A 26,316-nucleotide genomic window follows, 5' to 3' on the forward strand; every position below is an offset into this window, starting at 1 on the left:
GACACCCCTGGTCTAATTCCTTCCTGCACTCTGTGCAAGTTGCTCATGGCAGATTTTTGTCAAACCTGGAGGACCCAGGTGCCCCAAGTTTAGTGCAGTGATGAAGACCCTGCAACCCATTTCAATTTTTGGCGGTGCCGTTGAAAGGGCAAAGAGGATGCCCTGGACTGGAAGAATAGCATCCCTTTCTTTTACTGGCCCAGTGCCCTGGATATGGATAAGATTGGCTCTGATGAGGTGAGGAAATGATCGGGAATGGTTGTGAGGCCAGAGAGAATTTAGCTGTTTGGGCAAGGAGGTGGCATGTCTCTGGTTCAAGAAGACCTCTGGGGTGAGCAATGGCATACTGTTAAGGAATAATCATTTCTCTTTACTTCTGTTTTCCCCCCTTGTCTCATGGCAAAGGCCTCTCGACTCATCTATTAAGTTGCCATTGAAGGGGCCAGAGAACAAATTAAAAGCATAAAGCATCCTTGAAGCCAAAGAAAAGGTGCTGCCGCCACCTTCCTCCCCCTGGTTTTGATGCAGAGGCCTGGCACTTTCACTGCAGTAGTTAAAACATGGGTCACCAATATGGCAGCTTCAGGTGCACATGTGCCCACACAGACCTTCTCTGGTGCTCACAGGGTTCCCTGCTGAAATTAGGCTTGAGACAGGCATTCTATCAGAGTCAACATAAAGGGTTGTGGTGCCCACAGGTCCAAATGGTTGGTGACCACTGAGTTAGGATGTTGGCCTTTGAGCTGGGAGACCAGGGTTCAAATTCCCCCTCTCCCATGATGCTGACTAAGGGACCTTGGGCAGTTACTGTGTCTTGGTCTAATCTACCTCACAGGGTTGTTGTGAAGATAAAATGGGGAGAGGGAGAACCATGCAGGCCACCTTGAGCTCTTTGGAGGAAAGATGGGATATCAATGTAATTATAAGTAAATCATATGACTGACAGGTGGGTTGTCCCACCCAACTGTCAAAGTTGACCTACAGGGTGGCCAAAAAGGTTACCTGGTCTAAGAGGTTAGTGTGGCAGGGAGGTTGTGGGGGGTGGCCCAGAGGCATTGGGTAATAAAAGCAAGCAAGGGTGCAGCCCCTAGTATTGTAATAAGCTTTTAAAATTAGACACTTTCGGTTATAAACAAAATTGTTTTCAGTGGAATTTAGCTTTTCCACTTTCCACTCTCAGCTAAAGTTAAGTATGATACTTAGGTGAGAATAATCTGATAAAGGGAATACATTGGATCCATACTTTCCCATAAACTATTTTGAAATGTTATTTTAGAGAACTCAAATGTGCATGTATGTAGTTGTTTCAACTGAGTATGGTAACATGCCATCTTATTTCATCCCATCTGCTATACAATATATCTTCTTATTGCCTTTAACATTTTGCACGGGAAACCTTTTTCCTTCTGAGTATTTTTCTAGCTCTGGTATTGTCATTTGTTACGTAATTTGGGCAAGCCATCTAATTCTTCACATACCAAAGGGACCAGATAAGGGTGGTGTTGGAGGAGATGCCAAGAAACAAATGCTTTGGGTGTGGCTTCAGCCTCAGTTAATTAAAACCACATATATTTTCAGATGGAATTCTAATAAATACAAAATCTCCACCAAAGTAATTTCAAAATAGTTGTGCAATATAAAGTATGCTCAGATAGACACGAACCAGTTCCTTAATTACGGTATAAATGAGACGACTCACTGACTACCGTGAGTAGAGTCAAACTGACTCAAAGTTTCCCTATACATGTGTCATTTTGCTTAAGGGAGCAGAAAGCTATTAGCAAATTACCTGAAGATAGCAGAGGCTTCCAACCCTATTTAAAAAAAGAACTTGTTCTGACAGGTTGTCTGAAACAACTAAAATTCCCCACTGGCACTGCAAACTTTCCTATTGCTTTACTTGTATTATGTATGCATTCAAACTAGAGGGAAGTCCCAAAGATGCCCATTTTAAGTGGCTAGAATAATCTATGCTCTGTAATTTACCCCTATTCCAAACTCCATTCAGAAGCAGGGCTACTGCTGGCTGGACCAGCTCGGGCTTGGCAGCGGGAAAACAAGCCTCTAAAATAAAGTTCAACTTCCACCATCCTTTCTGCCAGTGTAGCTTCCACTGGGTTGCTGGGTCATGCAAACCAGCTAAATCGAGTTTGAATAGAGGTAAGTCTCCCCTTGCCTCATCCCTTTTTCAGGAAACTCTCTGGCTTCGGTTGAGCCGCAGCTGAGCCAGAATGGAGAACTTATGGCACTGTATCTCTGGATGAGCTGAGACTTCAGCAGCCAGATATTTGCCTATTTCAGTTATTGGGTTTGGATTCCTCCCTTTACTACCATCTACCACTGATTTACAACCAGCAATTAGCACTGCACAAAACACAAGCATGACATGATCATTGCTCAGAGGGCCTGTGCTACTGTATAAAAGAGATGTGACAAGAGAGAATGATACATACAGTTAATTGGAGGGTTAACTGTTCAAAGTTGTAGAAAAAGTGAGGCTGGTTGACCAAAGTAAAATGTGTCTTGCTTAAAAGGCCTAGAAACCATATAGTGGTACTTCTGGTTGCGAATGGGATCCGTTCCGGAGTCCCGTTCGCAACATGAGCAGAACGTCTGTGCATGTGTGTGATGTCATTTTGTGCGTTTGTGCATGCGGCGAAACCCTGAAGTAACCCTTTCCGGTACTTCCGGGTTGCCGTGGGACGTAACCTGAAAAACTGTATCATGAAGCAAACGCAACACGAGGTATGACTGTATCAAAAATGCCATATTGTCATATTCCTGCATTGCAGGGGGTTGGACTAGATGACCCTTGGGTCCCTTCCAACTCTATGATTCTATGAATATGGATGTAAGCCTCTTTTAATATTTTGGTGATTAAACAGTATATAAATTATGTTAAATAAATAAAGGACAGCATATATACTATCTAGGTAAGCAACTGCCTGAGAATATCTGTTCGAGGGGCAACAGCACTTTGTAGGTAACCAGGAATTTTATTTTATTTTATTCACATTTTTCAATACATAGGGAACTGCAATGGTGTGGTATGCTTTTAGGGACAGATACTATAGGGCTAGTACTACATGCTTGCAATCTTCTCAACCTGTATATTTGTATATACACACTTTATTACAGAAGGAATTCTCCCCACTGTGCTCTTGCCACAACAGAAACTGTCCCTGATAACTGGTACCCTGGAATTTTCTCATACTTTGAGAAGTTGTGGGAATGCCAAACTGAGGACTGGTCACAGAGCTCCATGCCACTAGGAAGCCTACAGAGGGCTTGGCTAGTTTGCCAGCTTTAGCTCTGTGGCATAAAATAGCCTAACCTGGAACTGGTAACGCGAGGAAGCAGTAGAATCCCATCTGGCCTTTTATTACATAAGTGCAAACTCTGGCCAGGCTCCTTATTTGAGAAAGATCCAGCTAGCATAGTCAAAGCTGCCCAGAAACCACTAGTAATACTGCCTAACTTCTACCAAGCCACTGGCTTGACTACTTGCTTGCCTCCATCTTTGATAAGTAGATAATGTGCAACATATACAGCGTGAAATCTATGTAACATGTATATACCAATTGTGTCCACTTCATTCATCAAATAGGCTCTTGCCTATAAAATGTCATGACCCTCCTCTGACGGGTTGTATGCCTTCAACCTGAGACTTCACTGGGCTTCCCTTTTCAAGCCATTCCTGGTTCTATGAGACAGTAGGGCGGGGGAAGGTGGGGTCCCTCGCCTAAACCGCCCCTTCTTTCACCACATCCTTTGTACTTTCCTCTGCCTCGGACTACCCTGACTTCCCTTCCTCCCCTGGCTCCTGCCTTGTGGGTGGCATCACACACCATAAATCTCTGGTTCCTTGCCTCTACCACACACTCTTTGGAACCCTGCCAGTCCCTAACTTAAAAGCTCATACCATGATAAATTAGTTTTAAAGGTGCCCTATGATTTGAGTCGGTCACAAATATAATAATTATATAAATAAACTTATAATAATAAAGATCACCTTTCATCAAAGTCCAGAGCAGATTACAACACTATAATACATACAAAACACAAAGCAATCAAAGATAAAACAGAATCCACTTCAGGAAAAGCATATGCCACTCCTACAGTACTGTTCTGAAAAGGAATATTTTTTATCTGGTACTGAAAGACAGATAGGCTAGCCAAAGCCAGCCAAAGCTTGAGGGGGATTTCATAACTGGGGTGCTACTGCTGAGAAAGCTCTCCATTGGGTCCCTGACCCATAGACCTCCACACCTGATAGTATTACTAAGAGGGCCTATAAAGGCAATCTCAAAGAATGGGCAGGAGAGAATAGTTAGAGGAACTCCTTCAGAGTCCTAAATTGCTCAAGGCTTTGTATGTCAAAACTACTGTCTTGAATTGGGCCCAGCAGAAAAACAAGTAGTCAGTACAGAACTTACAAGTATATCACATGGTTCTTTCAAATACATCAGACCCATCAGGACTCTGCAGCAGCTGCATTCACACTAGCTGAAATGTATGAACTACCAGTATTTTCAAGGGCAGCCCCACACAGAATTCATTACTATAGTTTAAATGGAAGGTTACTATGTTACTGGCTCACATTGGCCAGGCTGTCCTCCTGCAAGAAAGCCGGAACTGGCAAGATAACCATAATTAGAAATGGGCACTGCATGCCAAGGTCACTTGAGCCTCCAGCAACGAAGTGGAATTGAGAAGTATTCCCAGACTACATACCTTAACCTTCAGGGGGAGCATCTCCAGAAAAGGCCATATTCCTATTTTCTGGACCTAGGATCCACCAATCCACAGAATCTCTTGTTGGGATTCAGCTTCAGCTTTTTGGCTTTCATCCTACCAGTATTACCCCCAGGAACTGAACAAGAACCTGCAGAGCTTCACCTGACTCAAATTATATGGAGAAATGCAGCTGAATGTCATCAACATACTGATGGCACCTCACTCTTCTAAACTCCCTGCAAACTGCTTCCAGCAGCTTCATATGCATGATAAAGAGTACAGGGGAAGAATAAACCCTGAGGGCCTCCACAGCATACTTACCATGAGGCCAGGAAGTCCTCTACTACTACTCTCTGAAAGTAGTCCTATAAGCAGAAGCAGAACCACCTAAACACTGTATCTTTCACTCCCACACCACAGAGCCAATTCAGGAGAATATCATGGTCAGCTGTATCAAATGTTGCTGAGAAATCCCAGGAAAATTAACAAGGTCACACTTCCACTGTCCCTTTCCCAATAAAAGACATCATTCAGGATGTCATTTCACTGCCCAAACCAGGCCTGAAGCCAGACTGAAACGGTTCTCAATAATGAGAGCAATACTGTATTATGTCAGTGCTTAAGCAGGAGTTGAACAGAGGTCAATTCCAAAACTTGGAGATATCTCTAGATCCTGTCTCTGTGCTCCATTCTCTGTCTTCTAGCAGGTACCAAACCTGCAGAAAAGGAAAAAAATAATGCAGCAAATACTGCTGTTCTTATGTGCTATATTCTAGCTCCAAAAGTAAAACAGGTTGCTTAGCCTGTTGCATACAAACACACACACACACACACACGTGTCAGTCTGTACATCACCCTGTATAATAATAATTATTTATTAAATTTGTGTATTGCCCTACACTCGCAGGTCTTAGGGCAGTTCCAAGTTAAACCAAAATATAAAAACACAAAATACACAAAAGTAAAAAAACCAATAATCCCCCTCCCTCCCCAACACATTTTAAAAAGCCATTGGGTGTCAATCAATGAAGGTGGCGGGCGAACTTCCCTGGGGAGAGCATTCCACAGACGGGGAGCCACTGCAGAGAAGGCCCCTTCTCGTGTTGCCACCCTCCAAACCTCTTGAGGAGGAGGAACACAAATAAGGGCCTCAGAAGATGATCTCAGGGTCTGGGTACGTTCATATGGAAAGTGGCGGTCCTTGAGGTATTGCGGTCCTGTGCCATTTACGGCTTAATAGGTCAAAATCAGCACTTTGAATTGGGCCCGGAACTAATTTGCAGCCTGTGCAGTCGGACCAGGATCGGTGTAATATGCTCAACCTGTCTTGCTCTGGTGAGCAGCCCAGCCGCTGAATTCTGAACTGTCTTCAGAGGCAGCACTATGTGCAGTAATCTAACCTTGAGGTTACCAGAGCATAGACAGTAGCTGGGTCATCTGTTCAGGTTAAGGGCGCAGCTGAAGGGACAGCTGCCGCCTTCGCTAATTCTGATTATTTTACCTCACTGCGCTTTATTATTCTCATATCGTGAGCTGCCTTCCTGGAGACCTATGCTAAAAGAAGCTGGCACAGAATCCTAATGTTTGAAGGGACCCACAGGGGTCATCCAGCCTAACCCCGTGAAAGCAGGCGTATGCACGGGGACTGAACCTCGGTGTTACCAGGGCTAGCCAAATAAAGTTATAAGGAACTTCGTAAGAAATAAACGAACAAAAAAGCCTCTTTGTCGTCGGCGCAGCACAGAGGACTGGGCTTTTGAAAACAGGACAGTAGGGAAGGGTTGAGAGCCCCCGTGAGGGAAAACCCCTCTCCTTCCGCCGGCCGACGAGACCCTGCCAGGCCCAGAGGCCGCCTAAGGGAAAAGTGACCGTTGGGCGGGGGAGGGGAACGAGCCCGCCCGCCAAGCCAGCCAGCCAGCCAGTCAGAGTCCTCTTTCCCACCGCGTCTCCCAGCAGCGACAGAACCCCGGCCGCCGATTGGGCCGCCGCTGCGGCGCGCGCGCGACTTTCGGGGGGCGCGCGCTCCGGTTGGTCCGGAGCCACGTGCCCTCCCAAATCCGACGAGGGCAAGGCGGGCCTCCTGTTTCCTAGGCTACAGCGGGAAGGCGAAGAGAGCTGGTCACGTGGGGAGAGGGCGGAGGACGAGGTGGGGAGGGTGTGTGAGAGAGTGTCTGTGTCTCTCTCTCTCTGCGTGTGTGTCATTCAACTTCCCCTGAAAGCGGCGATTGGCGGAGACGGGCGGCTGCCGTGCGCGTGACGCGGCGCCCCGGCGCTGCCCGGTTGGTGGTTCCCCTGGTTACGAGGAATGAGGGGGCGGGGCGTCCGCCGCGGCTGGCAGCCGACAGCAGCAACGGGAGCGCCGCCGCCGCATTAGCAGCGGCCCGTGAAGGCGGCGGCCGCGGCGACCGGTAGCGCCGCCCAGGGGCAGCTGCGGCTGCGGGAGCGGCCCACCCGCCTCCTCCCTTCGCGCTCCCTCACAGCCATGGCGGCGCCGGAGGTCGCGGCGGCGGTGGCGGCCGCGGGCGGGTGAGCGCCCGAGGAAGAGGCGGCGGCGGCGGCGTCTGAGGCGGCCGGTGGGCGAGGCGGTTCGGCGGAGCCCGGCCCGGGAAGAGGATGCGCGAGTACAAGGTGGTGGTTCTGGGCTCGGGCGGGGTGGGGAAGTCGGCGCTGACCGTGCAGTTCGTCACCGGCACCTTCATCGAGAAGTACGACCCGACCATCGAGGACTTCTACCGCAAGGAGATCGAGGTGGACGCCTCGCCCTCCGTGCTGGAGATCCTGGACACGGCCGGCACCGAGCAGTTCGCCTCCATGCGGGACCTGTACATCAAGAACGGGCAGGGCTTCATCCTGGTCTACAGCCTCGTCAACCAGCAGAGCTTCCAGGACATCCGCCCCATGCGAGACCAGATCATCCGCGTCAAGAGGTGAGGATGGGGGCGGTGGGGGGGGGAGACCCCGCCTTGGCTAGGAGAGACCCCTCGCTTCTGCCCCCCCAAAAACCTCACCCACATCCCCGTTTTCCTGCCTCCTCTGCGTTTCCTTGTTTCCTCTGCCTTGCTCCCACCTAGCCCTCTTTGCCTGTTGCTCAGCAGTTCTCCTCTCCTCCTCCTCACTGCTCTGCAGGGAGCTCTCTACCATCCTTGGGGATCGCCTTCCAGGACCGGGGACCCTCATCCAGCACCCTTTCCTTCTGCCTTATTCCTCCAGATGGGCCCTTCTGCCCTCGCTTAAGGTGTCAAAACCTACCTGCCCTGGCAAAAAACCCCAAAACCCTACCATCCCTCAGACCAATCCCACACATCCTGACTGGTTCAGCTTCACCCCCTCCCTGCCTGCAGGTAGCGCTCTCTAAATACTGCAGGGAGACTTGCCTACCTCTTAACACCCAAACCTGCATCCCCTGCTCAGTATGTCAACCAATTTCCTGCCCTTTGTGTGCTGCCAGAATGTAATTGCATGCCCAGTTAGTATCATACACTGCATCCTTCCTTGGGAACCTGGTAAGAAATCTTGTCATTCCTGTTCACCCACATTATATATATATATATTATCCACATGGCGTCTTACTTCAGATCTATCTGTCCTCAGTGCCCTTGCCTTGCCTATCTTTAATTCCGTTCCCATGCACAGAGCTTTCAGTTCTTCATTCCACCCACTTCTGGAGCTCTGTGTTGCATCTCCCAACAGCCTGCACAACTTCTGCAAGTCCTGACTGCAACATTGGCATATTCACCTCCAGCTTTCTTTATCTAGGCTTTCAGCATTCGTAAACCATGCTGGTTACCTTGCATGTTCCTTAATACACCTTCCTCTTTCCTATGTTTTTGTACATGTGTCTACACATCAACTTGAATATAAAGCACACCTCTTATATCCTGTTCTTGTTGCCTAGATTTCTGCTTTATAGAAGCATTCTCTCTGCCTGTATTGTTGCCTATTCACATGTGCATAACAGATGTCCATCCCTCCAACTATACATCAGACAAGTGGTTTGGGATTTCTTACTTTCTACTTCTGAAAGCAACTTAACTCTGCCTAAAAGCACTAAAAATAATTTTACCCATAGTAAACACTATCTTTCCTTGTAATATTGGAGCCAATGTCCTGATGGGGTGTTCCATCAAATTGGGGTGTTTCCTTGATTCTCTGGTTGTTAATTTACTTTTTTTTTTGCAAGGTTTAATAAGATGGCATTAGAGAAAAGCATTACTCTTTGACTCTTCATACTGAAGCAATTCAGGCAAGATCTTTGACATCCTAATCAGCATGAAAAATATATTTCCAGAAGCTGCATCTCTTCAAAAATTCCTGATAATTATTAGTATTAAGACTGCAGAATTTTTAAATGATAATTGATGTGCCTGTCAGCATCAGCTTATTTCAGTGTCCACACGTCTAGATGGATGCCTTAATCTGCTTTAAAATCAGCCCTAAAACGTTAAGTGCTGAAAAGGTTTTGAAGGTCCAACCTCTTGCATTATGATAGAATCTGCTCATGTCTAAATACTGAAAGATTACCCTCTTAAGCCTCTTTGCTGCTATTTCACAGTACTGTACTATGCCCAGTGCGGTTCAAAATGAACAAGAAAGATAACTGTTAAAAAGCAATAAAATACTGCAATAACTTCAAAGTTTGAAACTTAGTAACCAAATGCAAACCATACCTTGGCAGTAAAATAAAAAGGTACAGGCCTTGCAGTTTACCAAAAGCCCAGCTGTTAAAAATGGTGTTGACAAGCTTATGAATGTATATAAGAGTTGTACCTGGTGGGCCTCCTTGGGGAGTAAATTCTGTAGTGCAACTGTAGAGAAGGTCTTGCTTTGGGCACCCTGAATTCTGATTTCACATAGACTCTGAACTCTGGAGAAGAGCACAGTGGGGAGGCAGATGATCCACATACTCAGTAGAGTCTAGTACAATTGAGCAGACAAAGTGCCTCTGGGGCAAGAAATAAATTGAATGAAACAGCTTGTCTTGTTCAAGTGAAGAGCGCGCCATACAGTGGGGTGGCAGTGGCACCTGTATTCTCTGCCCCATATAAAGAATTGCATCTGGTTTAAAGGAGCATATTCCCAAACCCTAAGCATGGTGAGTTTTCCTGCCATCCAAGCCTCCTCACAAGAAAGAGTGTTCTGCCCGGACACTGAGGTCCAGCTCCGAGGGCCTTCTGGCGGTTCCCTCACTGCGAGAGGCCAAGTTACAGGGAACCAGGCAGAGGGCCTTCTCGGTAGTGGCGCCCGCCCTGTGGAACGCCCTCCCATCAGATGTCAAAGCGATAAACATCTACCTGACATTCAGAAGACATCTGAAGGCAGCCCTGTTCAGGGAAGTTTTTAATATGTGACATTTTAGTGTATTTTTCATCTTTTTTGGAAGCCGCCCAGAGTGGCTGGGGAAACCCAGCCAGATGGGCGGGGTACAAATAATAAATTATTATTATTATTATTATTATTATTATTATTATTTGCCTCATTTGAAAGTGTGCAGGAACAGACAAGTACAGGGGGCTGGGAAACCATGGTCCTTTTCCCTAGAAGTTATAGCATTTATTATATTAACAACAGTAGTTTTAGGCACAATATCTAATCTACTTTAACCCATAGCCTTTAAGCATATGATTGTCATGTCCAGCATAATGTCTCCCATAGCAGCTGTAGGATTGGGAGTGCAGAAGAGGAAAACCACAAATATCACAGTATAAAATTCCTTCCTAATCTTAACACACCATTATTAAGGCACATCTGTAAATGTATTTATTTTTACGTAATTGTGGGTTTTTTTGGTCCTATGACTCTGCTAGTGATGCTATCTCTGGAATTCATTAATCTCTCCCAGGATATGTTGTGGAATCTATTCCTTGCGGGAACTAGAATTGTAAGCAATAGTTGTTAACTGATTTTTCTACTATTATTGAAATTCCATTGGTGGCAGTACCAATGGACATAGTTTTTTTCAAATCGCCAAACTGTTCCAGTCAGAATAGATGGGCTCTCTTAGTTTATTAAGATGCTATTGCATTATGTTGTTAATATGACCAATCGGTGACATTTTATTAAGGACTCTTCTGTCCCCTGCCCCAGATCCAGAAATGGAATATATCGTTTCCTTAAAGCTTTGTCTTCAACATTCACTAGTAGAAGACATACAACTGGGTTAGTTGTTGTTGTTTTTCCCATGGTTAGAAACATTTTTAGATACCTAGATAAAAACAAGTACAAGGAAGAACAAGCAGTTCATGGTGGGGAAAATATAATCCCGCTATCCCTCTGTTGTTGGGGAAGTGTGCAGAGAAATGATGACCAAATACCTACCAATGTAGCCTGTACGTTACCAGGCTGTGCACCATGCAGAACATCTTTTGCCATCTTCTGAACTCACTTCCTGGTTCTGCTGGAATAAGCACCACCACCATTTTCCTGGGCACCAGGATCCACCCCCAACTGTGTGTGGTCTACTAATGGGCCAACCACTTGGGAATTACAGAGCTAATCTGTACCACTGTTCTTACAAATAAATTTAATCATAGGCTTTCTGTATTTACACGTGAAATACTAAAATAATTACTGATTTTTCTTTGTGTGTTTTCTTCTGTTTTCTACAAAATGCTACTGACCTTGGGATGAGCAGTGGTTTCAGACTAAGGAAGCTTAAGCCATTTATGCTTCTGGTTAAAATGCTATGCTGTCCTGCATGTGTGATACCTGGTTCCTTTTCATTCTGTATTTTTGTCCACGTATATCTGATAAACATTGTAAAGATACATGATCTGTGGGTTTTTTGACATTTCCACAGTTCCAGTAGAGAACAGAAAGCCATCAATCTGTGGAATTTGACTGAAATCTTTTGAGGAAATTCTGTGGCTATTTTTTAACTTAGATTATATGCTATTTTTAAAATATAAATTAGCATCACGTCTCAAAACTTGATAGGATCTGTCATCCTCAAAACTAACCAATCATAGTATATGAGACAGTGTCAGAATCCAGATGACTGATTACTATTGCTGCTCCCATGTATGCTCATATGCCCCATTCCCCAAATAGGGTGGATATTTTCAAGCAATATCAACTTAAGAACTCCAGTGAGACTAGTCAAAGGTTCTTGTTAGTAGAACTGAAAAAGCCCACTGCCTGTGCACCAGGCAAGGCAATTACAAACAGGTTGTGACAGTTTCCAGGTCCTTGGAAAAGTGTATAGAACTTGCTATTTTTTGGGTTGTCTTATTACACTACTTGAAATTTTGAAACACAGGTTGCATCGCAACAGAACAACGTGTGTCAATAAAGTGAGCTCTACTAGTTACACAGTGCTTTGTTTGCCACCAACTCTAGCTGCCCTCCATTACTTCCTCACAGATGTCATAACAAGAATAATGGGGTTCCTATCTGGATCTGCCAGTTTGCATGCTTCCTTGGGGGTAGTGTTCCTCCTGCTGGCTTGGAGACTTTCCGTGCAATTTGGCAGATACAAAGATCGTATGTGGAATGTCTTCTGCAGCATCCATGTCAGTCTACACATCTTTTAGCAGTAATCATGCTCAAACTACTGTAATAGAATGAACCACAGAATGGACTTTACTGTAAATCTCAGTGCTGATTTCAGGCTAATTCAAGTAATCATCATTCTATGTTAAGATGTGGATTGAGAAGTGTTTGGGTTTTTTTTGTTTTCAGGCATGTTATGAAATGATCATGAGACTATTTTACCATGTGTTTCCACCCAGTGACCATGATATTAGTGTTTTGGAAACACTACGTAATTTTCACACAGTGAAAAATTACGTAACCTAGAGGAGAAAGTTCAAGTTATGTACACTCAGTCCACATCCTGCAACCTGAAGAGAGCCATAAATGTTGGTTCTTGTGCAACTAAATCTCCAAAACTTTGTGCCTTGTCTTTCACGAAACTTGCAAAAAGATTGTCAGTCTTTGAAATATCACCTTCGATACCACTTGTAGTAAAAAGTAGACATCTGCTGAACCTGTATCTTGTCTTGCTAAAACTACAAATGTAGCATTGTAGTACCTCCGCCTTTCTTGGCAAGATATCCACTCCTGTAGTCTTTAATTGAGCATGCTTGGTTCTGAAGCAGAAGATAGCAAGCCACAGTAACATGGGCAGGAATCTTTTAAAGGAAAAAGCACAACACATTTTGGGCAGAAAATTTAGCCTGGATAGCTCAGATCATAAGAATGCCAAGGTTGCAGGCATTGTTAAGATTGTTTTTGAGCTGACTAGGGATAACTCAGAGTATGAGACTCTTTATCTCAGGGTTGTGTGTTTGAGCCTCGTGTTGGGCAAAAAGATTCCTGCATTGCTTGAAATTTCACTAGATCACCCCTTCCAACTCCACGATTCTATGAATCTATGATATTAGATAAGAATATACATGTGATGTATTTTCATGTTGGAGCGTGATCCAGTGTTTAGGACACTAATGTACTCCCCTTCTACAGACTGGAAAAAGTGCTGCTAATTGTGATGTTTTGAAGATTTCACTATTCATTTCCCCCCTGCAGCTGGTGACTTGCTGGGGCAAAAGCACCTAAGCTAATTCATTTGTGGTCCTACTGTCATTTCAACATTTTTTTAAAAAAAGAAAGAGCCCCAGTAGCTTCCAGAATACATTCAATGTTCTGCCTATGTTTGGCCCAGTTATTGTTTGAAACCTCCATCGTATCTTTATTTTAAATGCCGAAAGGTTCAGAAGTTAGAGGTAATGATGTTGGGTTGGGACCAAACTAAGTTGAACTTTGTTCTGATGGGTTTCACTAGGAACACCAGGCAGGATCCAAAGTGCATCCGGGGACTTTTTGAAACTGCCTTCTTGTCCCCTTCTCCCTACAGTAGCCGTCCAGTTTTCAGGGAACCTGTCAGTCTCCTGCACAACAGATCACCCTATTTGGCAGGTTCCCTCATTTTCAGGAGAGCATTTTGTAGGGTCAACTGCTGTGGGAAGGAGAGGGACACAGAAATAAGCTTCTGCCAGTCCTATTGTGCACACATAAACTTTGATCCAGTCCTAAGCCATTACTAACTTTTCCAATGAAATAGGAAACTTGGTTTAACCAAATTTTGGTTAATTAAAATTTTCCTTGAATTCTTTGTAAAATATTTTCTAATTATGGATAATTTATTCTTTCCCAACAACTACAGATTTAAAAAAAAAACAACGTACATTCTAAGTACCTGAAAATTCTATTTTTTATTTTCAAATCATTTTTCAATGTCTGTCATTACAGAAATAATAATTCTCAGTTTTAACAACATGGATATTGTTGATTCTAACAGGTTCAAGCTATAGAAACAGTCTTGAGAAATAAATTGAAATCATAATGAAAAGGCGAGTCAACAGTTTTTTGCCAGTGCAGTACTTGCACATAAGGAGATTAAGAGGAGAGGTTTCTAAAGAATTCTACCTTAAGAGAACCTGGCTCAACTGTTAACCCTTTCTAAATTGTGGGGTTAAAAAAACAGAATAAAACAGCAGGTGACTACTTCAACAAAGGCTAAAAAGGATATACCAATGTAAGCTTTCAAAAGTTAAAAGTTGTTTGCTTACAGAAGCACAGATTAAGAAATGTTTTGTAGGAGAAGGAGCAGATATCATTTATAATTACTAGGTAGAGTTTGACACATCACTTGCATGCTAGAACAGCGTTTGCAGTGAAACTGGGTTTTAAAATGTTTGTACAGTTATCGGGATAAGATTTCCCCCCCTTAAGGCTTGCACTTTCCCAGAAAGGATTTTTGTGGTTTGTTGAGAGGTGTTCTGAACACTATATGGCTTTTTGGCACAGCAGATTAAAATCCTCTTTGTAATGAGGTGTTTTGGAAAGATTGAGTATGGGAAAACATCAATATATCCTAAAATATTTTTCTAGAGAATAAGTAAATACATTGTTGTAGCTCCAAAGACGTCATCAGAATTCTCAGGCGCTCTGTAATTCCATTTTATATATGGGGTAGGGTGGGACAAAAGGGACTTCCTACAGTGTAAGTATATGTATTCTGGATCAGACCCAAGACCTAACTAATCCTCACAAGGATCAGTCAGATGTCACTAGGAAGTCCTCAAATATAATATGAGGGCAATAAGTTGCTCCTGCGGATGTTGCATGGGCACTGGTGTTTAGAGTCATGCTGCTTTGTGGAGGTAACATAGCAGTAAAAATAATAGTAATAGTACAACAACAACAATAATTTTATTATTTATGTGCTGTCCATTTGTGTTGTCCCAGCCACTCTGGGCTGCTCTCAACAAAATATTTTTTAAAAATAAAACATCAACTATTTAAAAAAAAACTTCCCTGAATACGGCTGCCTAATTCCGTTTTAGAGATATCTGAGTTGATGGACACCACCCCATAATTTGGCAATGAATTCTTAAATTTTAATTATGTGTTCTGTGAACTAGCACCTTTTTTGCCTGTCCGGAATTTCCCACCATTCGTCTTCATTGGAGAAACCAAGGCTCCAGTATTTCTGAGAGGTAGAAAAGCATCTCTCTCTAACCACTTTCTCCACATCAGGAATAATTTTATATACCTATGCCATCTAGATTTGTATAATACGAAGCAACAAAAATGGTGAACAGTGGGGTGAATAGAAAGAAGTTGCAACTGAATGACAGCTTTCCTTATGCCTGATTTAGTGCTGTGTGGGCTGGGACAGGCCAAAGTATCTAGAGAGAGCCAAGTTTGGGAAGGCTAGCTTATGCATTAGAACAATGGTTCCCAGTTGGTGGTGCATGGACCCCAGGCGGTCCATGGCACCATTCACATAACCAAAACGCTACCATAGAGATATCTAAATTTTCAAAGGTAGAGGGTCCATGGCTTGGCTTTTGAAAAACAGTGCATCCACAGTAGGAACCACTGCATTAGAAGTTTGTAGTGGCATTATTTAATCGCATAATATGGTGGTTGTAGAGCAGGCATAGCAAACTCAGCCCTCCAGCTGTTTTGGGACTACAACTCCCATCATCCCTAGCTAATAGGACCAGTGAGTTTGCTATGCCTGTTCTAAAGCATCCTAGATTTCCATTGAATCCTACTTGTTGTTGTCCTTGGAAAAGATTTGTATACCTAGATCATCCAGCTGACTCTTCTGCTTGTATCTACAGTGGTACCTCGGGTTAAGTACTTAATTCGTTCCGGAGGTCCGTTCTTAACCTGAAACTGTTCTTAACCTGAAGCACCACTTTAGGTAATGGGGCCTCCTGCTGCTGCCATGCCGCCGCTGCCGCACGATTTCTGTCCTCATCCTGAAGCAAAGTTCTTAACCGAAGGTACTATTTCTGGGTTAGCGGAGTCTGTAACCTGAAGCGTATGTAACCCAAGGTACCACTGTATTCCCAAGATCACTTTAAAAGTTGTTTGTGCAGAAGTGGCAGCCATACACCTTGCAAGAGTTAGGGCTGGGACCATTAACTGATACACATTGTAAATCATTGTAGTTAAAATGTAGATTTTGGTCTGATCTATTCTTCGGTTAGGATTATCGCATTTGAAAGGTTGCTTTTTGTATGGCCATAATGTTTTCTTGGAAATGAAATATATGGGGCAACAACTGCCATGTTTTGCTTCTACACACTCTGAAATCTCCATGTCTAGACTTTGTACAGGGAGTGAATCAATGGATTTTATTCACAGTCAGAACTAGTACAATAATTGCAACTAGGAACATTTAAAACTGGAATTTTCTTTCTATATTAATAGAACCCAAACACACCTGCACTTCTGGAAAAAATAATTACTGCAGTAGAAATCCAGACATTGGTTTTAGGGAAAAATAGTTTCTGCAGTAGACTTTGAATTATATCTGAAATGTAACTTAGTTCCAGTTCATCCTAATGGAAAGACACTTTCACTCGGTATGCATTGGTGCTATGTGGATAATGTACATTGTACACACAATCAAAATAGTTGGTAGCCTTGAATTTTAGGTACTAAATAACTTGAGTTGGGCAAGTTGATGAGATCATTCCACTTCTATGATGTTCTGAGTAATTGCATGGTGAGGGAGGAAGAGAAGAGCAGATAATATGGTTCAGATATGAGCTGCCTGATATATGGGAAAATCCTGGATTCCTAAATATTGGCTTCTAGGTCCTAGGAATTTGAAATGTTTTCCTAGCAGTGTTATATTTTAAATAAAAGTTCACTGTAAGGCCAATCCCTCCAGGAAGTGATAGTTGAACTCTTAACCAATAAATATCTACAAATTACATGTCTGGTAGCCAAATTTGTTTTGGCAGCCAAGAAGCTCTGCTCCAGTTTTGTTAAAGCATTGAAATTTTAAAATTCTGCATGCTTATTCAATGAAGATAATATGCCACCAGTTGGTTAAAGTCTGAAAAAGTAATTCACCGTAATACATTTTCCTGACATTAAACCTGCGAAAATGCATGTCATCTCTGGATAACAATATTATCTGTCTATTTCACTTTTTACTTCTGGCACATGTACTTATGTGCCATACAAAATCTGGGCCTCTTGGCTTCCTTAGGTGAAATAAAATATGTGTTTCTTTGGGAAATCTCGGTGTTTGTTTAAAAGTAGACTTCCATGTGCTGATTGTAGAGAAGATTCTAGAAACTTTATTATGCCCAAGCAATATTTTCCAGTTGTGGCCTCTCTGTCTTTTATGTACCAGAAACTGCTCAGGGAACCAAGGCATATATTGAGAAAGATGTGTGATGTACACTAGGAAAACATTCCTGTTCCATAGCCTAAGATGTGAGATACATCAGAGAAGGATAAGGAGGATTGTGAAAAGGAGTAAATTTTTCGGTCTGATCAAAGGTGGAGAAATGGTTTGTTGTATGAATGGGTGTGTGCAGAAGGGGGTAAATTTAAACCACATTTCCCATTTGTATTGAGGATATTTTGTAAACGAAAGTGCACACTAATTGGCATCATCACAGCAAGCTGACCTACAAATGAACAGAGCTTTTATGCTGCCTAGGAGGGTGATCCAGAGTTTCTGTTGTTTCTGAGTTTCTGCAGCCCATGTATCTTGTGGGCTATGGTATTCTGTGGATGGAATCCAAAGGATTTCCTTCCCCTTGACGCTGTTTTCCCAAGAAATATTTAAGACAGCAGCAGTGGTGTTTGTACTGAGGTCTTGCTATAATAGAAATTTAAAAATAAAAAACGAACTTGCATCAATTCAGAATTGTTTTTTCTCCTTCAGACATTTGGTTTTTATCAAATGAACCCTCTGCCTGTCTTCTGCGAGAGACATTTTCAGAGGCGGATGTTAGTGCAATGTGCTGGATTTTAAGCCGCTGTTCAGTTGATTTGTGATAGTTTGCTGGTGTTTTGTATGGGGGGGGTTCAGAGGATGATGTAATTATTTTGGGGGAAAATGTCTTTTCTAGAAAGAACCATTGCTCTGGATGTTTAGGTTCTAGCTCCGTGCTTCTCACACTTCTTGAGTTGGAGTGCCGGAGGGTTGCCCATTTGGATAAACCCTTTATTGAGTCCCCACTATAGGGTAGAATCCAGAGTGCTGCATGTGAAATCCTGCACATGGTCTACGATTGCTGAGGACCTCCATTCCTTCTCCAGGCCTTCAGACCCCTCCAAAAACTTCTTGGGAGATGTGCTTCTTCTTCTTGGTACCTGTGCAGTCAAACACATGGGTCATGTACATGCACAGAGCCTCATTCAGGAACATTCTCAGGCTTCCTTAAGAGTTCTGGCAGGTGTCCCACTCCAGAACTTCAAAGATGATTTAAGATCAGATATTCAAGAGGGAAGTTGAATATCCAGTAGTCCCACCCTCCATGTACACACATCAAGAGATTTTATAGTGGATTATTGAAGCTCAGATATTCATGGGAAATTCAAGGTTTAAAGGAAATGCTATGTCTTTCTATCCCTGAGAGATTTTGACATAAGACTTAACAGCAAATCATTCTTCAATGAAATGTGTTGTTGTTTTTAAAGGAAAGTCTTATCAATCAACATCTGTGCTGTTGTCAGAATTTTATGTTTAGCTCTTGATAAAAAATAAGACTAGTAATTCTTTTAGAGTGCATAGCTGATTGGCAGTCTTCAAATGTTGTAACTGTCATTACTAAGTTGGGTTTGCATGCATAGGCAGCAAATATTGTGGTTTAAACATGCTCTGCTCAGTCCTCACGCTACAGCACAATATTTAAATATTGGGGCGAGGGACGGCAATCATAATACCCTGCTTTTCACTGACGATGAGAGATTGCGTTAGAATCAGTAGACTTTAATTCAGTATCTGTTAGTTCTCTCTGGTGAAAGCTTCTGTGCATAAAAGGGTCAGAACATTATTTACTATTTGTAACTATCCAATGTAACGTAGAGATTCAAAGAAAGCTGGTGACGCTTAAGAAATGCTTCGTATTTGAGGGATGTTCTAAAAAGAGTTGTGTAGTGTACAGTCAAGCATATTTTATATCTTACCATCCATCGGCTTGGTTCACACAGTCCTAAACCAGATTTAGTAGCAAATCATGGTTAACACTGAGGTGTCTGGCATGTTATCACTTAAACCTTTGTTTATTGCGTTACAGAATTGTTAAAAGCACTAGTGGGAGCTTTTAACTTGTTTGACATTTTTGATACTCTTCACTCGTGGCTCTGTTGCTTTTGGGTAGTGACTGCTCTTTAACCATAGTTAAGAAGGCGGCCCAGATTCACACATAATTCTTAAGCTATGGTTAATGTTAACTAAGGTATATACCAACTATAAAGCTTGATGAATGAGCAACCTTTAACCATAGGTAAACTATCATTAAACTGCTGTGCTGGGTTCACACATAACACTAAACGGTAGTTTAATAAGCCATAGTTTAACACATCATGGTTAGTGTTGTGTGCAGACCAAGCCATTGTGGTTAATGTTAATTATGATTAGTTTCAAACAAGCCAACTTTTAAACCATGGTTACTGAAACTGGCTTATTTAAAGTAACCATTCTCAATGTGAATTGCATTTCTGAGTCTAGATGACACAGCAAGTTGTGATAAGTGGAAGCTTCTGAATTTGACTACATGGGAAGCACTCAAGCTCAAGGTTCACAGCAGCTTGTTCCTCCTTATGCACATTGCAGTACATGATGGTTTTTAGGTGATGTTACAAACCAGTGTTCAAAATTTGCCATTTTGCACCTGGTTATTGGCCACTTGCAACCAAGTGAAGATTGCCAGGTGTCAAGATGGCGCCTGATGTCTCCACCATCTGGAGGTGCATGCCTGGGAATCCTTCGATCTTGCCTGTTTTCACGCACTAACAACACTTCCTTTAGAATTCTATCTGTGATATTTTATCTGCACAAAAGGGACTTCCGGGTTTATCTAGTCCAACTGCCTGCAATGCAGGAATCCCACCCACAGCCGTCCCTGGGTGGGCTTGAACCACCAACCTTCTGGTTAACAGCAAGGCACACTGACCCATTGTTCCACTTAAGTGGTTGTATTTCAGGGTTAACCGGCCTTTCTTTAAAATACAGCACAACCTCTCCCCTCCATGAGCAACTCGCTTGCCACTGCATGTTGAACATCTGCAAATCCCAAACAAGTGTGAGCATGCAAGGCTTAGGCGTCCATAAAAAAAGTCTGGTTTTATTATTTCCCCAAATTGCATGTGTTTTGTGTACATTATGAAAAAAATGCCAACATTTGTGGTGGAAACATGTAACCTTTGAATACAACTGTGTTGCTAGAAGGAAGTTCGTGTTACAGCTTCTTTTGCCATGGCTCTATTGATTTCTGCATTGCAGCATTACTTTAAAATAAGGATATTTGGTGAAGCATGAATCATAGATGACTACAGATGTAAAATGTCTCCCAACACTTCTGCTTTCTGAAATGCTGCAAGAACACCATGCACTTTGGTACATTTCAGCACACTGTATCTTTATTCTGGAAGACACATAGATAGGGCTCTTTTCTCTACCCACTTCAAAGATTTCCAGCTTAAAATAATATGTGCACATATTGGGGGTGGGAACCAACCCTGGATCTCACCGGTTTCTGACAGGTGATTTCTTGGTGCAGTGACAACATTACCAGTGTTAGAAACTCAGATACATAAGCTAGGCACCAAATGGCTCCTTAAACCATGGTTACAGTTACCAAAGCAGAATGCCTAGTTGCCATTTGGAGGCCAGGCGGCTTGAAAGTCATATTTTTTCAATACAACTTTGGGGTTCCTGAAATTCATTCTGATTGGGCAGCTAAAATATAACAGATAGAATTCCACCGGATGTGTTGCTACTGTGTGAAAACAGGCAAGAGAGTAGGTGCAAGGAGGAATAGAGAAAAGTGTGGGCATAAATGGCCAAACCACTTTCCTCATGTGAACCAAGCTATCCCCCCCCCCTTTCTCTCCCTCCCCTCCCCCCCCCCCGCCTTATTGAAACTTTTTAGAGACAAACATGTTGTGGGAAAGTACTAACATTTCAGTAGATGGTTATATACTGGTGAACATTCTGTTCTTCATTTTGAAACATCATGCGAAGCAATGCTGAAAGTAGCTAGAAAACTGGGCTAAAGATTCCCAAAATGAGCCACATTGCCAAATCTTCATTGTACTGTTTTTCAAATCCAAGATTCTGTATCAGTATATTAGGCATTATTGTTTTCCTTAAGATTGCAAAGGGCTTCAACCTTGTTTTTGTATCTAATTGCAGGTATGAGAAGGTGCCTGTAATCCTGGTTGGAAATAAAGTGGACCTGGAGAGTGAGAGGGAAGTTTCGTCAAATGAAGGCAGAGCCCTGGCTGAAGAATGGGGCTGTCCTTTTATGGAGACTTCTGCCAAAAGTAAAACAATGGTGGATGAACTCTTTGCAGAGATTGTCAGACAGATGAACTATGCCTCTCAGCCAGATAAAGATGATCCATGCTGTTCTGCATGTAATATACAATAGCATTCCAAATGATGGAATTGGACCTGATTTGCTGTATTTTTGGTAAGATGATACAACTGACTACTTCGCTTCGTGGTTTAAAATTGGGTCTCGGGGGATAAATCCAAAGTGGAGTGGCAGCATTAACTGCAAGCGGAACATTGAAGTTGATCAGTTTAGTGAAAGAATTTGGGATAAGCTTCTACAGTTCACTTGCCTGCAGCACATCTCCTGCACCTGCAGATCTGTGACACAGCCAACAGATTTACAGGGTGAGCACAAACAGTGTATGTTGGCTTTGTCAGACAACAGCTGCTGCTTTAAGTTGTTGTTGATGGTGAATGGGAGAGCACCAGCAAAGACACTTTGCACTCTACATATTCTCCACTGATAAATACAGGTTAACAAAGTGTATGTGTCTGCATATTGAATTTCAGGACTTGTCACTTGTGGCCAAGTTTACTCAGTCAAATATGCTAATTCCATCTTTGACACAAGCGTTAGTAGGATTATTGGCAAGTTGATGTAGTTGGTCCCCCACCCCACCCCTTTAAATTTGATTCTTTTCTATTATCCCATCATGCGAAAAGGAAAATATTCCACCTGTACTTGAAAGTAAAGAGAGGAGCTCTGAAAAATCAACGGCTTGTGAAGAGAATAGTGGGACGCTGGAATGTGTTAAATATTCTGCATTGGTATTCAGAAATGGTGGATTGCTTTGGATGCTGTTCAGTCAAGAAACCAAACAACCCTCTGTTTACAAAGTGGGAAATGTCTTCATCTCTTTACTGAAACAGGAAGAAGCAACTGTGATGGGGGTAAAAATTTGCTTAGCCTTACTAACAAGGAAATTTTAGCACATTAACAAGTACCACCTTGTAAGGAAAATGAAGCCATGTTGTATCCAGATGTTCCTTTTGCAGAAACCTCATGGGGACTGTCTGAGCATCCTGCATTTTTAAGTTTAAGGATACCAGTTTATTTCTTGCCTTTAAGGGCTACGTCTTTGATGTGATACCTATGGAATTCAAATTTGCTATTTTATAGCTTTACTATTGGCAACTGGTTGATTGAATTAACTGTGCAAGTTACTTAGACTCAGAAGTTGAATACACAATGTTGTAATTCCATAGATGAGCAAGGAGAAGGTTCTTGTCTTCAGTTGCCTAACATGCTAGTCAGGTGCTGCCATACAGTGATCCTGTTGCCCTGGTTATTGCCGTGACAAATAGTGAGTGAAACATTGTTTTGAAATGGTGCTCAGCCTCTGGTCTTAATTTTCATAGCAGTGGAATACTTATAATTTGCATGACTTAACAGCACCAGTTATATCTATTCTGATGTTTTACAATCAAGGAAGTTTCCAATCAGAATGTCTAAGTTTGAAATGCTGGAGTGATCATGTTGAGCTGGACCTTTATGGATGATTTTGGCCTTTAAAATGCAATATCACTGAGCCTGTGGTCCAAATGCCACCCCACAGTTTGGTTTTGCAGTCTTGTGGAGTAGCTGTGTAGTTTCTTGTGTAGACGAGTGGAGAGGCCTGTATGTGTCTTGTGTGCGTGTTGGTGGGTGAGTGTGTGACTTTTTACAAATGCTGTAATGAACTTGAGTTCTGAGGTGTTTGCCTCCATCAGCAGAAAAACAACCTGCAATCTAAAGTGTGTCTAAAGAAACTGAATTCAGAAGCATTTTTTAAAAAGAAATATTGGCAACACTGGGCCACTTTATTTCTGACACTGCGGAACACGTTTAGTTTAGTTCACTTTCTAACAGTTTAAGAAAAATGATGGATGATTATAGGCCACTATTGCCTTAGTCCTTGCATGGTTTTTTCTTTAAATCAAAAACGTAAAGAGTGTAATGCTAAACATGAGGTCCCACTCGAAAAATGTAGCTCCTTCCCAAGCAGCTTGCACAGCCTACGGAGTTGTGGCACTTAATGCATAGCGCATTGATAGCTTGCATGTGGAGAGGGGAACTGTCATGACTTCATGGTCCCTAAAAGGTTTCAGAAGGAATTGCTTTGTCTCTTAGGAAAATAACCAGCTTTACCATTGAAATAAATGAGATGGACAGATATAACCTAAACACTGATTACATTTTTTGCTTATTCCAAACATGGTTCCTGTCTTGCATGCCAAGTAGTTTATGCAGTCATAACAGTGACATAAGTAAGATGACTGAAAGACAAAAATAGCATTTTTGGTAAAAATAATAATAATAATGGGCATGCTTTTAATGTGGAAGTCATTGCATAATGTGGTGGATTTGAACAGAAAAGTACTTCCTTGATAATGCTTATTGCTGTTTTTTAGAGACAAAGCATTGTGTATTCCCACAAATTGTAACAGTTTTATGTGATGTGTAATTCTAAAGAGGCATACTGTGTGCTGCTTGGGTTCTGCTTACATGGTTATAATGCCCAACCTGGTGCCCGCCAGATGTTTTGGACTACAAACCCCATGATTCCCCGCCAGTATGGCCAGCAGTAAGAGAAAATGGGAGTTGTTGTTCAAAACTTCTGAAGTACACCATGCTGGGGAAATCTACTATAGTGGGACATTAAAGGATGGACTTGGCTAAAATATTTTAAATTGGCAGGAGAGCTGCAGTTACTTACATTGACATGGGGTTTCGCCCCCATGTCATGTGTTTAGGCCAGCAGAGTGAGTCACAGGTCAAATGGGTGTCTTGTGTCACCAGTTATCTAGTGCCAATTCAAGAGGTGCCATTGCTCCTGTGTTGATTTCTCCCTCCCTTCTTTCTAGCCTATTCTAGTGAGGGGCTTCTCCTGGACATGTCTCCGTTGCATCAAGATTTTACCCCCCCCCCCCCCGGCTGACACTGAAGTTGTGCTTAGAATTAAGTCAGGTGATTGCCAACCCCCTCTGACCCAGACCACTTGGCATTCCTAGATCCATGCCACTGGGTTAGTCATACTCTTCAAGTATAGACCCTGTACCTTCCTGAAACATATCGCAGTGGTGGCACTCCCTCATGTATAAATGCGCACTAGGGGCACACTGGCATGCATCAGTGCCATTATACATATTGGGAGTAGCTCGTTAAGGATGACTGCTTATTTTTGTATCCCAATCAGATTCCAGTGGTAGTAATTTTTTGGGGGTATAACATGCCTTAAAATGTTATAATTTAATCCAAAGACCTACTATTCTTTAGCTCTTCTTATAGAGCTTTGTATTTTTCTGCAGCTGGCATTTTTAAGTTTATATTGTCATATAAATGGTTGTAACTTCTTTTGAAAATAGAAGGGGAAAATAATTCCTCCTTTGCCCTTTGCAAACGTTAATCAAACCAGCATAAGTTCTAAAGGTTTTGTGGTTTGTTTCTTTAGGTAAGGTACCCCCCCCCCCGCCGCCCGCCACCCCCCAGCAAATATTCATAGCAGCTTTTCAGGACTTTTTCTTCTGATAGGACCAACAATAGAACAGTCCTTTTACCTACACTCCTAATTCTAAAATTGCCATTAATGTCTGTGGGAAAATGTACTGGTATTTACTTTTCTATGTAACACATGCTGCCTACTGTCATCTTAGGGTGGAGGGATGCATGTTTTTTCACCAGTGTGCAGTTGAAGCACCACTTGGACTGTAATTACAAAACTCCATGACAAAGCAAATTTGGCAGCTGCAGGAATTCTAATGTGCATTATTCCTCTGTCAGTTCTTGATCGAGGTTTCCAGAAATGATTGCAGTGTGTTTTTGAAAACTAGGCTTAACCATTGACAATTTGGGATTTCCTAGAGTTGAATAAAGATATTTAACAGTTGATTGTTGAGCTCTGTTACAACTGATAACTGAAAAAAAATGCAGCAGGTTTTATAAGGTGTCAGTTGTTTAAATCATGATGTTTCAAAATAAATCAAATTGTACATAGAACTCAATGCAAACTCAGCAGTTGTATTTGGAGTTAAATTATTTTAACAAATAAATTTATTTAATGAAACGTCTGTTGGGGTTCTTTGCACCATTCACTTCCTTCTTTTCTAGCGGAAATAAAAAAATACAAATCAAAGAGTGACATTCTTTACTATACTCGGCTTGTTCAGAATGCAGCTAGCTCTCGTCTGTCCTAGAAAGGAGCACATTTGCCCTATATTTTTGGTGAGTGGAATTCAAAGTAGATCATTTTGGTAATGCTTTTGTAAGGCATCATATTTCCAAGAAGCACAAAAGGCTGAACTAAAATATCAGCAGTGCACAAAGGGTAATAAAACAAAGTCCACATACTGATATCAGCCGAGCCTTGATTTAAAAAGAAATGATGCGCATCAAATCCACTATTTCTAGATGGTTACCTTTTGGGGAGCTTCTGTTGCACTGCGCAATGGTACAGTTAGCTTGGACCTGACAGTACAGTTTCGACAGTGGTAGTGCTAATGTTAACACGATTGTTCCAGCCAACTGACATTGATTAGCAGTTGCATTGTAGTCATGCCAGTATGGATGAAATACCTCATTGTGTAAGATAGCAATGAGTATTGGGTGGTTTTTGTTTCGAAGCCATGTGGGCACTCAGGTGCCAAACACTAGAGGCTGGCACACATTGTGAGAACGATGTATTCCATGGCTAGGGCTGTGGAGATTGACAAATGCTGCTAATTGTACACAGCCGTCAGCTGGTCTTGCTACTGATAACTGGCCCATTCATTCTACAGTA

The 26,316-nt window shown here is 42.4% G+C and overlaps 1 protein-coding gene and 1 long non-coding RNA gene across 2 annotated transcripts; one reads left to right on the forward strand and one right to left on the reverse strand.

Moving 5' to 3' along the window:
• Positions 1-5,266: 5,266 nt before the first annotated feature.
• LOC128411959 (uncharacterized) lies at positions 5,267-6,956 on the reverse strand. The gene is made up of 2 exons (XR_008329985.1): positions 6,239-6,956; positions 5,267-5,453 (listed from the first exon to the last, which is right to left on the reverse strand). It is a non-coding gene; the product is annotated as an uncharacterized LOC128411959 (long non-coding RNA).
• A 188-nt stretch (positions 6,957-7,144) lies between these two features.
• RAP2A (RAP2A, member of RAS oncogene family) lies at positions 7,145-25,602 on the forward strand. Its single transcript, XM_053384611.1, has 2 exons — positions 7,145-7,664; positions 21,416-25,602. Exons 1-2 carry the CDS (start codon positions 7,351-7,353, stop codon positions 21,651-21,653), a joined length of 552 nt encoding a protein of 183 aa, XP_053240586.1. The 5' UTR covers positions 7,145-7,350; the 3' UTR covers positions 21,654-25,602.
• The last annotated feature ends 714 nt before the right edge of the window (positions 25,603-26,316 follow it).

Source organism: Podarcis raffonei, chromosome 4 (assembly GCF_027172205.1).
Source record: "Podarcis raffonei isolate rPodRaf1 chromosome 4, rPodRaf1.pri, whole genome shotgun sequence".
Classification (NCBI taxonomy): Eukaryota; Metazoa; Chordata; class Lepidosauria; order Squamata; family Lacertidae; genus Podarcis; species Podarcis raffonei.